Source organism: Oncorhynchus mykiss, chromosome 12, assembly GCF_057628025.1.
Source record: "Oncorhynchus mykiss isolate SJ-2025 chromosome 12, ASM5762802v1, whole genome shotgun sequence".
In the NCBI taxonomy this organism is placed as follows: domain Eukaryota; kingdom Metazoa; phylum Chordata; class Actinopteri; order Salmoniformes; family Salmonidae; genus Oncorhynchus; species Oncorhynchus mykiss.
In genome coordinates, this window is record NC_143033.1 from 74,381,025 (window position 1) to 74,393,906 (window position 12,882).

At 37.0% G+C, this 12,882-nt stretch overlaps 2 protein-coding genes across 4 annotated transcripts; both read left to right on the forward strand.

Moving 5' to 3' along the window:
• The first annotated feature begins 394 nt into the window (after positions 1-394).
• On the forward strand, positions 395-2,415 carry LOC110538209 (uncharacterized). Of its 2 annotated transcripts, none has more exons than XM_021624866.3 (3): positions 395-784; positions 1,090-1,229; positions 1,745-2,415. In XM_021624866.3, the coding sequence occupies exons 2-3, from the start codon at positions 1,126-1,128 to the stop codon at positions 2,172-2,174; spliced, it is 534 nt and encodes a 177-aa protein (XP_021480541.3). In that variant the 5' UTR covers positions 395-784; positions 1,090-1,125; the 3' UTR covers positions 2,175-2,415. The 2 variants fall into 2 exon arrangements, with proteins under 2 accessions (XP_021480541.3, XP_021480540.3); XM_021624865.3 differs by having other exon boundaries at positions 451-784; positions 1,116-1,229.
• Positions 2,416-2,828: 413 nt separating this feature from the next.
• Positions 2,829-10,429, forward strand: LOC110538210 (DELTA-stichotoxin-Hcr4a). 2 transcript variants are annotated; one of them, XM_090193255.1, is made up of 3 exons: positions 2,829-2,961; positions 9,337-9,473; positions 9,566-10,429. In XM_090193255.1, the coding sequence occupies exons 2-3, from the start codon at positions 9,370-9,372 to the stop codon at positions 10,011-10,013; spliced, it is 552 nt and encodes a 183-aa protein (XP_090049381.1). In that variant the 5' UTR covers positions 2,829-2,961; positions 9,337-9,369; the 3' UTR covers positions 10,014-10,429. The 2 variants fall into 2 exon arrangements, with proteins under 2 accessions (XP_090049381.1, XP_036794159.1); XM_036938264.2 differs by having other exon boundaries at positions 2,884-3,148.
• Positions 10,430-12,882: the final 2,453 nt, after the last annotated feature.

Sequence of the window (12,882 nt, forward strand, 5' to 3'; positions counted from 1 at the left end):
GTAGCTCTTGTTCATTCAGTTGTCATTCCCAGCCACCAATAACCAGCAGACGTTTTGGACATCCAGTATCCACTGGGTTTCTCAGTCGATGCTGAGTAATTATTGCCCCGCTCGGTTTTTACATTAAACGAAGGGTGTGTTTATTTTTCTATTGACAAGTGTGAGTGAGGGAGAGGTTTGTGAAGCTGGGGTGTGTCAAAGGCTGTGTCGCAATGCATTGTTGTGATAGGGTGGTACCTGGCTGTGAGGAATCTGTTACAGGTCGGTACGTGCACATGTACAGATGCAGAACCCACATCTTTCCCAGGCCTGCAGTGATACCAGCAACAATGTTTCATTTGATCTCCCTCATCATGTCAGAGCACAAAACACAGTACTATGGAATGTTCTGAGTATTGTAGAGCTGGCTGTATGGATAGCATTTGTTACAACAGTCTCATTGGCACAAATCTCTTACTTTTCAATCTAAAATATCTTCTCCCATAGTATTTGATGTAATAGAACTGGCAGCAGCCAGCATAACACCAATAAATACAGGAAAAGTCCAAACTATTACATTGGTATGCAGTATTTCCTGTTTTTCGTTCTTTTTTTGGCTGCTCTCGTTCAAAAGTATGCCTTGTTTTCTGTGTTCCGTGCCACACCTGTGTTTGTGCACGAACACGCAAAAGTGTAATCGGAGTAGGCGTGACTTCAGCCAATTCCTCCTCTCCTCCACCAGTCTGGGGAAACACAAATCTACTCTACTCTGCCTGACACAACTGGAGTTTTCTGAACTTAGAAGGTGAATATCTTTACATTGTCTTCATCATAATTCACGTCTTCTGCATGCTACAATATTTAGCAAGTGATGCATTGGGATCAGAACGGTTTGTTTGCTACCTTGCCTAGACTTTTAGAAACATGCATCTGCCTGCAAACCGTTCTGAGGTTCGAGTTTGAAGGGAAGATTAAAGAGATTTTTTATGAATGTTATTTTGATTGTGTTGGCAAAGCTACTCTCATGAGAGAAATATTATGTATTCAGCTGTCATTATCTTTACACTCCAGACGTACTCTGTTTCCACACATCTAAATACCACTATACAGCTTTTTCCCCCCTCTAACTCGCTCAGACCAGCCAAGATGCCAGAGAACGCAGAGGCCGTTTCAGCCACTCTAACCACCAACAGGAACTGTACTATAGAGCTCACCAATGTCACCACCGGTTACTGTCTCATCAACCCCAAGTATGTTGGCATTCAATACTCTAATACTCCTTACATTACATACAGTATACCACTATGGAAATTAAATTACTTAACCAAATAACAAACCAGCTGTCCATCCCCAGATTGTTATTTGTCTGTTACTTTTCAGTGGAATTTCTGAGAGTAAATATATTTTATGGCAGGCTTCTCTTGGATGGGTGGTTTTCATGTGTAACGTGGCTTTGCGTACATCCACCTATCCATCATGAAGTGACACAATGTGGCTCATTGCACACTGCACGCTGGCTCACTCTGTGTTGCTTACGAATCCATAGCAGCACTAACACTCCATCCATCAGCACAGAGTGGCTGGACAGGAAGAAAGGAAGAGTGAAATGACTAAAAGTAGAGAGACAGTGATCCTAAAAGTTAAAAAGTGTATTTTCACACAACTTTAAGTCCAGTTGTAAGGTTTTGCATTTTATCAGCAACATGAATGTTCAGATAATTAATTAGAAATTTAATGACACCCCATTCCCATTACTACCCCCCAGGGTGTACATGTCCAGTGGTTTCTGCTACCACCCACCCCAGCCCACCGTCCGCACCACCAAGACAGAGGTGTGTTCCTTCACCAAGGATGACGACACAGCCACGGGCGCCGTGGGGGTCCTGACCTACGACCTTTTCCACATGCAGAGCCGCGTGTGCTCAGAACGCATGGCCATCATGTTCTCCGTGCCCTACGACTACAACTTCTACAAGAACTGGCTAGGGGTGGGCGTCTTCGAGGTGGCACGCGCCTGCGACAAGCAACTGTACAACCACATGTACAAGGAAAAGGACTTCAGCAAGTTTGCCCGATCAGAGGCCAGTGGGTCAGGGGTGGAGTACAAGGCCCAACACGTAGACCTGAGGGCCACCATGTCCAATGTTGGGAAGTCAATCATTAAGGTGGAGCTCTATGATAAAATGGGGCACTAATAAGACAAGCTGGTAGCTGAGCCATTTTTCCAACTCACGGCAGGGAACAAGTTTATATTGATACATAATCACGTACTAAATATAAGAATGAATGAATCAACCAACGTAGGTGGTTAATGTTATCCAATTAATAAATCTTTATCAAATGGAAGATATTACTGTCTAATTGTTCACAATATTTGATTCTGTGTCTTTTTCTACACCTGTACATGTTTGTTTTAATAAAACGCTTAAAAATGAATTGGTGTAAGATGTTTTAGTGATAAGCTTTATTAACATGTACTTACACACCTGATCTATTGAACCGTTTCATGTATCATTAATATTTACCATTAAGAATAAAAGGTTATACATTGAACTCAGATTCCTAGAACTGTCAGTTTTCAATGAATCACAAAGAGACGTTATACTAGCCATAATCCAATAATCCAATGGGATTCAATGACTATTGGCTCAGAATTGATCATAATCCTGTCAGGGTTCATATGGTTCTTGGTCTCTTGCCTTGTCCAACGTCCTGTAGAACTGCAGCATATAAGAGATGACCGTAGCTTCAGGGGTGCATGTATTTACTTGTTCAGCTTTTTCAGTGCCTCTTGTTGCACAATGCCATTGCAATGAATCACCCAATTCCTCCAAGTCAGTCAAGCATGCAGTCACACATAATCTATCATGAGAAACGGAGTATACTGCAGAGTGACTGCTCCCTGCTTACATAATGGGCCTTTATCCACCAGGAACCATCTATTGTTCTGGTCTGCCAGCTCCAAACCCAGATGAGGGTGTGGTACGGACTCGTTCCCACAGAGCTAGGCAACATAATGTTGTTGGGGTGGGGTGGGGGGTGTTCTGAGAGTGTTTGACGGAGTAGTGAAACTGTTTCCTGGATTGAAAAAAGCTCCCTCCTTTCAGGTGCATTTTTACTAAACTAAACTCTAGAGCTGAGAGAACACGCTGAGAGAAGTCTTTAACAGGTAAGATGTTACTCCTATTACTTTTACAGGTAAGATGTTACTCCTATTACTTTTACAGGTAAGATATTACTCCTATTACTTTAACAGGTAAGATATTACTCCTATTACTTTAACAGGTAAGATGTTACTCCTATTACTTTAACAGGTAAGATGTTACTCCTATTACTTTAACAGGTAAGATGTTACTCCTATTACTTTTACAGGTAAGATGTTACTCCTATTACTTTAACAGGTAAGATGTTACTCCTATTACTTTAACAGGTAAGATGTTACTCCTATTACTTTAACAGGTAAGATGTTACTCCTATTACTTTAACAGGTAAGATGTTACTCCTATTACTTTAACAGGTAAGATGTTACTCCTATTACTTTAACAGGTAAGATGTTATTCCTATTACTTTAACAGGTAAGATGTTACTCCTGTTACTTTAACAGGTAAGATATTACTTCTGTTACTTTAACAGGTAAGATGTTACTCCTATTACTTTTACAGGTAAGATGTTACTCCTATTACTTTTACAGGTAAGATGTTACTCCTATTACTTTAACAGGTAAGATATTACTCCTATTACTTTAACAGGTAAGATGTTACTCCTATTACTTTTACAGGTAAGATGTTACTCCTATTACTTTTACAGGTAAGATGTTACTCCTATTACTTTTACAGGTAAGATATTACTCCTATTACTTTTACAGGTAAGATGTTACTCCTATTACTTTTACAGGTAAGATGTTACTCCTATTACTTTTACAGGTAAGATGTTACTCCTATTACTTTAACAGGTAAGATATTACTCCTATTACTTTAACAGGTAAGATGTTACTCCTATTACTTTTACAGGTAAGATGTTACTCCTATTACTTTTACAGGTAAGATGTTACTCCTATTACTTTTACAGGTAAGATGTTACTCCTATTACTTTAACAGGTAAGATATTACTCCTATTACTTTAACAGGTAAGATGTTACTCCTATTACTTTTACAGGTAAGATGTTACTCCTATTACTTTTACAGGTAAGATGTTACTCCTATTACTTTAACAGGTAAGATATTACTCCTATTACTTTAACAGGTAAGATGTTACTCCTATTACTTTTACAGGTAAGATGTTACTCCTATTACTTTTACAGGTAAGATATTACTCCTATTACTTTAACAGGTAAGATATTACTCCTATTACTTTTACAGGTAAGATGTTACTCCTATTACTTTAACAGGTAAGATGTTACTCCTATTACTTTAACAGGTAAGATATTACTCCTATTACTTTAACAGGTAAGATGTTACTCCTATTACTTTTACAGGTAAGATGTTACTCCTATTACTTTAACAGGTAAGATATTACTCCTATTACTTTAACAGGTAAGATATTACTCCTATTACTTTTACAGGTAAGATGTTACTCCTATTACTTTTACAGGTAAGATGTTACTCCTATTACTTTAACAGGTAAGATGTTACTCCTATTACTTTAACAGGTAAGATATTACTCCTATTACTTTAACAGGTAAGATATTACTCCTATTACTTTTACAGGTAAGATGTTACTCCTATTACTTTTACAGGTAAGATGTTACTCCTATTACTTTTACAGGTAAGATGTTACTCCTATTACTTTAACAGGTAAGATGTTACTCCTATTACTTTAACAGGTAAGATATTACTCCTATTACTTTAACAGGTAAGATATTACTCCTATTACTTTTACAGGTAAGATGTTACTCCTATTACTTTTACAGGTAAGATGTTACTCCTATTACTTTTACAGGTAAGATGTTACTCCTATTACTTTTACAGGTAAGATGTTACTCCTATTACTTTAACAGGTAAGATATTACTCCTATTACTTTAACAGGTAAGATATTACTCCTATTACTTTAACAGGTAAGATGTTACTCCTATTACTTTAACAGGTAAGATGTTACTCCTATTACTTTAACAGGTAAGATATTACTCCTATTACTTTTACAGGTAAGATGTTACTCCTATTACTTTTACAGGTAAGATGTTACTCCTATTACTTTTACAGGTAAGATGTTACTCCTATTACTTTAACAGGTAAGATGTTACTCCTATTACTTTAACAGGTAAGATATTACTCCTATTACTTTTACAGGTAAGATGTTACTCCTATTACTTTAACAGGTAAGATGTTACTCCTATTACTTTAACAGGTAAGATATTACTCCTATTACTTTAACAGGTAAGATATTACTCCTATTAATTTTACAGGTAAGATGTTACTCCTATTACTTTTACAGGTAAGATGTTACTCCTATTACTTTTACAGGTAAGATGTTACTCCTATTACTTTAACAGGTAAGATATTACTCCTATTACTTTAACAGGTAAGATGTTACTCCTATTACTTTTACAGGTAAGATGTTACTCCTATTACTTTAACAGGTAAGATATTACTCCTATTACTTTAACAGGTAAGATATTACTCCTATTACTTTTACAGGTAAGATGTTACTCCTATTACTTTAACAGGTAAGATATTACTCCTATTACTTTAACAGGTAAGATATTACTCCTATTACTTTAACAGGTAAGATGTTACTCCTATTACTTTAACAGGTAAGATATTACTCCTATTACTTTTACAGGTAAGATGTTACTCCTATTACTTTAACAGGTAAGATGTTACTCCTATTACTTTAACAGGTAAGATATTACTCCTATTACTTTTACAGGTAAGATGTTACTCCTATTACTTTAACAGGTAAGATATTACTCCTATTACTTTTACAGGTAAGATGTTACTCCTATTACTTTAACAGGTAAGATGTTACTCCTATTACTTTAACAGGTAAGATATTACTCCTATTACTTTAACAGGTAAGATATTACTCCTATTACTTTTACAGGTAAGATGTTACTCCTATTACTTTTACAGGTAAGATGTTACTCCTATTACTTTAACAGGTAAGATATTACTCCTATTACTTTAACAGGTAAGATGTTACTCCTATTACTTTTACAGGTAAGATATTACTCCTATTACTTTAACAGGTAAGATATTACTCCTATTACTTTAACAGGTAAGATATTACTCCTATTACTTTAACAGGTAAGATATTACTCCTATTACTTTAACAGGTAAGATATTACTCCTATTACTTTTACAGGTAAGATATTACTCCTATTACTTTTACAGGTAAGATATTACTCCTATTACTTTTACAGGTAAGATGTTACTCCTATTACTTTAACAGGTAAGATGTTACTCCTATTACTTTAACAGGTAAGATATTACTCCTATTACTTTAACAGGTAAGATATTACTCCTATTACTTTAACAGGTAAGATGTTACTCCTATTACTTTAACAGGTAAGATATTACTCCTATTACTTTTACAGGTAAGATGTTACTCCTATTACTTTAACAGGTAAGATGTTACTCCTATTACTTTAACAGGTAAGATATTACTCCTATTACTTTTACAGGTAAGATGTTACTCCTATTACTTTTACAGGTAAGATGTTACTCCTATTACTTTTACAGGTAAGATGTTACTCCTATTACTTTAACAGGTAAGATGTTACTCCTATTACTTTAACAGGTAAGATATTACTCCTATTACTTTAACAGGTAAGATATTACTCCTATTACTTTTACAGGTAAGATGTTACTCCTATTACTTTTACAGGTAAGATGTTACTCCTATTACTTTTACAGGTAAGATGTTACTCCTATTACTTTTACAGGTAAGATGTTACTCCTATTACTTTAACAGGTAAGATATTACTCCTATTACTTTAACAGGTAAGATATTACTCCTATTACTTTAACAGGTAAGATGTTACTCCTATTACTTTAACAGGTAAGATGTTACTCCTATTACTTTAACAGGTAAGATATTACTCCTATTACTTTTACAGGTAAGATGTTACTCCTATTACTTTTACAGGTAAGATGTTACTCCTATTACTTTTACAGGTAAGATGTTACTCCTATTACTTTAACAGGTAAGATGTTACTCCTATTACTTTAACAGGTAAGATATTACTCCTATTACTTTTACAGGTAAGATGTTACTCCTATTACTTTAACAGGTAAGATGTTACTCCTATTACTTTAACAGGTAAGATATTACTCCTATTACTTTAACAGGTAAGATATTACTCCTATTACTTTTACAGGTAAGATGTTACTCCTATTACTTTTACAGGTAAGATGTTACTCCTATTACTTTTACAGGTAAGATGTTACTCCTATTACTTTAACAGGTAAGATATTACTCCTATTACTTTAACAGGTAAGATGTTACTCCTATTACTTTTACAGGTAAGATATTACTCCTATTACTTTAACAGGTAAGATATTACTCCTATTACTTTAACAGGTAAGATATTACTCCTATTACTTTTACAGGTAAGATGTTACTCCTATTACTTTAACAGGTAAGATATTACTCCTATTACTTTAACAGGTAAGATGTTACTCCTATTACTTTAACAGGTAAGATATTACTCCTATTACTTTTACAGGTAAGATGTTACTCCTATTACTTTAACAGGTAAGATGTTACTCCTATTACTTTAACAGGTAAGATATTACTCCTATTACTTTTACATGTAAGATGTTACTCCTATTACTTTTACAGGTAAGATGTTACTCCTATTACTTTTACAGGTAAGATGTTACTCCTATTACTTTTACAGGTAAGATGTTACTCCTATTACTTTAACAGGTAAGATGTTACTCCTATTACTTTAACAGGTAAGATATTACTCCTATTACTTTTACAGGTAAGATGTTACTCCTATTACTTTAACAGGTAAGATGTTACTCCTATTACTTTAACAGGTAAGATATTACTCCTATTACTTTTACAGGTAAGATATTACTCCTATTACTTTAACAGGTAAGATGTTACTCCTATTACTTTAACAGGTAAGATATTACTCCTATTACTTTTACAGGTAAGATGTTACTCCTATTACTTTAACAGGTAAGATGTTACTCCTATTACTTTAACAGGTAAGATATTACTCCTATTACTTTTACAGGTAAGATATTACTCCTATTACTTTTACAGGTAAGATGTTACTCCTATTACTTTAACAGGTAAGATGTTACTCCTATTACTTTAACAGGTAAGATATTACTCCTATTACTTTAACAGGTAAGATATTACTCCTATTACTTTAACAGGTAAGATGTTACTCCTATTACTTTAACAGGTAAGATATTACTCCTATTACTTTTACAGGTAAGATGTTACTCCTATTACTTTAACAGGTAAGATGTTACTCCTATTACTTTAACAGGTAAGATATTACTCCTATTACTTTTACAGGTAAGATGTTACTCCTATTACTTTAACAGGTAAGATATTACTCCTATTACTTTAACAGGTAAGATATTACTCCTATTACTTTTACAGGTAAGATGTTACTCCTGTTACTTTAACAGGTAAGATGTTACTTCTTTTCATGACCACTATGAGTATTACTAGAATAAGTAGAACTAGAGGTTATATACTGTAGGAGTTGTAAGGGTGCCAGTATTCCACCTACATTTGATCCCTTCCCATGATACTTTTTAACACAAATCTTCTTTCCATTTGGTTCTCCCCCGATAACCATTGATATGATGACAATTTATAGATTCGCTATTGGGCATATGTGAATCTATTAGTACAGTTTACATGTGAGACATCTGTTTGACTTGTGTCCGTTTCCCTGCAAATGAAAGTGGAAAGGATTTTCTCCAGGTTTCCCCTCTCTAAACTGCTTATTGCACCGTTACTTAGTAATGTAATTAAAGAGCCAGGTTTCCTAATGAGCTGAGCAGAGTGAGCAGCCATCTTGTTATTGTTGAGAACAGCTTTGAAGTATTCCTTATTACACACAAGTTCTCAGGTTTTTTCTCGCACCTCCCATTCTAAACTGGCTGTTTAAAACCTGTGCGTGTCGTGAAGACGTTGCTTTTGAAATTTGAAAAGTTCTCTACTGTATTTGAGAAAAACCTCTTGACACTGAGCAAGGCATGTCGTAACAAAGAGTGAAGGGTTTCAGAGGGACACTTACAGTAACTGTATTCTACAGTACGTTTTTGGATGGAATTGGATCAGATATGAATACAGATCCCCTTGGCATTCCAGGGGGTCAACCACAAATGTATTTCTGCACAGCAGTCTAACTGAAAGGCTTAACCCTGCTAGTCTCTGTATTATAGAAATAAAGAGGCACATATCAGAACCACTCCAAAATGGCAGAGTCAGCCGAGGCCGTGGTCGCTAACCTGAGCAGCAAGAGGAATGTCACCATTGAGATCACCAATCTCACAAACAGCTACTGTCTCATAAACCCAAAGTGAGTACACACTTTACCAAACTATTGTTATTGTCACACTGTACATTCAAGGAAATGTTGAAAGCGTAACGTTGTGCGTGTGTCCTCACTAGGGTATTCCTGGAGAGTGGGGATACCTACAACCCTCCCCAGCCCACAGTGCGGCCCCTAAAGACCGAAGTCTGCACATTCAGCAAATCAAGCGCCAAGGCAACGGGCAGCTATGGCGTTCTGACCTATGACCTCTTTGAGAGGTCCCGGAACGACTACATCGAGACGGTGGCCCTCATGTTCGGTGTGCCCTGGGACTACAACATCTACAAAAACTGGTTCGCTGTGGGCATCTTCAACAAGGGCCGAGCCTGTGATGAGTCACTGTATAAAGAGATGTACTATGAAAAGAACCAGAAAGGTTTCATAAGAGAAGAAGCCAATGGCTCAGGGATCAGCTATGAAGGGAACTACCTGGACATCAAGGTCACCATGTCCCCCATGGGCAGGGCCATCATGAAGGTGGAGGTATGGGACAAGCTGTTCACTCCCAGCCAGCAGGCCCACTAAGGGGAACCTCCAGCCTCCACCCTCTCCACCAGCACTACAGTATACCTCTGCTGTGTTGTACCTCTCTAACCAATCCATCCACCAATAGATATTACTATCCTGCCGTACTGCTACTGTTTGTATGTTTTGTTGCTGACATGTCTCAATTTCCGGACATGACAGACAGACATTTAGTTTGTTTATGAATCCAGGCAGAAGTGATATCTGCTCTTTTCTGTAGAAGTCACTGTTCATCTGTTCATCTAGCATCCTCTTTCAACTGGCATCTTCTCTAGAAATGTAAATCAAACAATGACTCACCGGAGGACGAGGGTGCATAGCTTACTTAACAACACATGGCCAGGAGCTGTCTCTGTCTGTATCTACTTATGGCAATAATAGTCTTTGGAATAAATGTTGTTGGTTTGCTAAGGCTATTTGTGTATGATGAGTTTCTCTATTGATTGCGCCTGGAAATATTATGCAACACTGCCCATGAAGGAAAATTATTCTGGCCTTTAATGGATACACATAACCATGCAGGTTATGTGCAGTGGTGGAAAAAGTACTCAATTGTCATACTTGAGTAAAAGTAAAGATACCTTAATAGAAAATGACTTAAGTAAAAGTGAGTCATCCAGTAAAATACTAGAGTAAAAGTATTAAAGTGTTCGGTACATGGAATTGCTCAAATGTACTTAAGTATCGAAAGTAAAAGTATAAATCATTTCAAATTCCTTATTTTAAACAAACAATCTTCTTGTTTATTTATTGACGGACAGCCAGGGGCACACTCCAACACTCAGACATCATTTACTAACAAAGCACTTGTGTTTAGTGAGTCTGCCAGATCAGAGGCAGTAGGGATGACCAGGGATGTTCTCTTGATAAGGGTGTGAAATGGACCATTTGTGACCCGATTCAGGAAACTAGGCGTATGTCACAAGTCACGACTTCATAGGAGAGCCGTTTGAACTTAAAACATTTTTTAAAATCAAAATGCGTTTTTTTGGCAGAAATGCCTTCTGGAACATGTCAACTTTTATGTGCCTTAATAACAAACTTGTATGCCATCTGTAAATATACAATTGTTAAGTTACGAGCCTTGTTGGTTAAGCCACATAAATGTTTGCCTGTCTAAATGTAACGAGTACTTTTTGGTGTCAGGTAAAAAGTACATTATTTTCTTTAGGAATGTAGTGAAGTAAAAGTAAAAGTTGCCAAAAACATAAATAGTAAAGTACAGATACCCCAAAAAACGACATAAGCAGTACTTTAAAGCATGTTTTTACTTTGCACCACTGGTCAGGTGCAGTATGTAAGGCCATATTACATTTTCATCAAATCATTTTTTCATATATTTTTTTTATACTTCAAGGGGACTTAAAATTCTGTATCAAATAGGCAATTATCCTTGGTGTGACCTTCTTAAAACAATTCCATATATTGTAGCTTAGTAGAACCCCCCCTGCTTAAACAGGGCTTAGTCTGTAGAGGGTACCTGTGATCAGCTAAACTATAGTGTATCTGTAGCAAGAGTCAAGGGCCATGCAAGGCACACCCTATTCCACCCTTTTCCTAAAATGTTTCAAGGCACAGTTTGCATTATAGTAACCCTTGAGAAGCACAACCATGTCAATATTAAACCTCTATTGAAAGCAAATGTAGCATTTCAAAGGCTCTTCAGAGGAACAGTAGGCCTGCCGACTGCTTCGAGGGCCTGACGGAGGAGATGACAGCCAGTGAATAGGAAGTCTCTTCCCCCTAACAGCTATCATTCACTAAATACCAACACAGAGAAGAAACCCTTATCACTTCTACTTACAGTCTAATTCTAATTCCCGAGCCCTATAGGCTGAGGCATGGGTATTGCAGACTATCAACAATACTGCACCAGTCCCACAATGGGAGTGACTTACACACATGGAGTACACACTTATTATGCTAATAGTACTGCTACGATTGGAGGGATGTAATCATTAACCTTGTGAAAATGAGGGTACTGCTGGGAGAGAATGGTGCAGAAGCTCTTAAATCACATCCCAGCCAGATGTTATTGCGTTTCTAACAGCAAGTCCATTTACAATTCCAACTCTGCATTTCTAACTCTGTTTCCCCCACGCGGTAGATTCATTTCGCTTAAGCTGCGTTAACTGGTTACCGCCACAAAGAGGCCCTGATCAAAGGTTTCTCCTCCCGCTGTAGCATTTACATAATATAGAAGCATAAACTAGCTCTATTTAGGCTCAATCTCAGAAGCGTTGTTGAGTGGTGCATTGAAACAGAGACAGGCACAGCCGCCTATAACAGATGGGGCCATACCGCGCGCAAAGCAGGGCTTTTTGTCTGTTACATCTTTGAAAGGGGATAAACTCCCTCACTCCTTTCACATTCTCCCTCTTTCAATCTCCCACATGTATTCACTCATACACCTGCATATACTTAAGCATGCTTTCATGTATTGTGTTGTATGTGATTGTGTTTTGTGTGGGTGCGTGTGTGTGTGTGTGTGTGCGTGACTGCATTCGTGAGTCTGTTCGTTTGTGTGTGTGTGTGTGTGTGTGTGTGTGTGTGTGTGTGTGTGTGTGTGTGTGTGTGTGTGTGTGTGTGTGTGTGTGTGTGTGTGTGTGTGTGTGTGTGTGCGTGCGTGCGTATAGACTCATACAATAGTAAGCTTGGCATTTAGTATCTTTCCTCAAAAACAGCCAAGCACAACAACATACACATAAGCCAGTATCACAGCAGTCACTTGGTAGTCAGCTAGTTCCTGCTGATTTCCTGTACTTTTACTCTTTGATTTGAAGAGAAGCAGTTGATTAGAGCTGAACATTCTCCTGTGTCTGGTGTTAAACATAATGCTGGCAAGATAATAATGCACCTTCATCTGCTA

Excerpts from the sequence above, each read along its gene's own strand:
- LOC110538209 (XM_021624865.3), top strand. The coding sequence starts at position 615 with ATGCCTTGTTTTCTGTGTTCCGTGCCACACCTGTGTTTGTGCACGAAC. Across the intron at positions 785-1,115 it reads GAGTTTTCTGAACTTAGAAG|ACCAGCCAAGATGCCAGAGA; the intron begins GTGAATATCTTT and ends TAACTCGCTCAG. Across the intron at positions 1,230-1,744 it reads TACTGTCTCATCAACCCCAA|GGTGTACATGTCCAGTGGTT; the intron begins GTATGTTGGCAT and ends ACTACCCCCCAG.
- LOC110538210 (XM_090193255.1), top strand. The coding sequence starts at position 9,370 with ATGGCAGAGTCAGCCGAGGCCGTGGTCGCTAACCTGAGCAGCAAGAGG. Across the intron at positions 9,474-9,565 it reads TACTGTCTCATAAACCCAAA|GGTATTCCTGGAGAGTGGGG; the intron begins GTGAGTACACAC and ends TGTCCTCACTAG.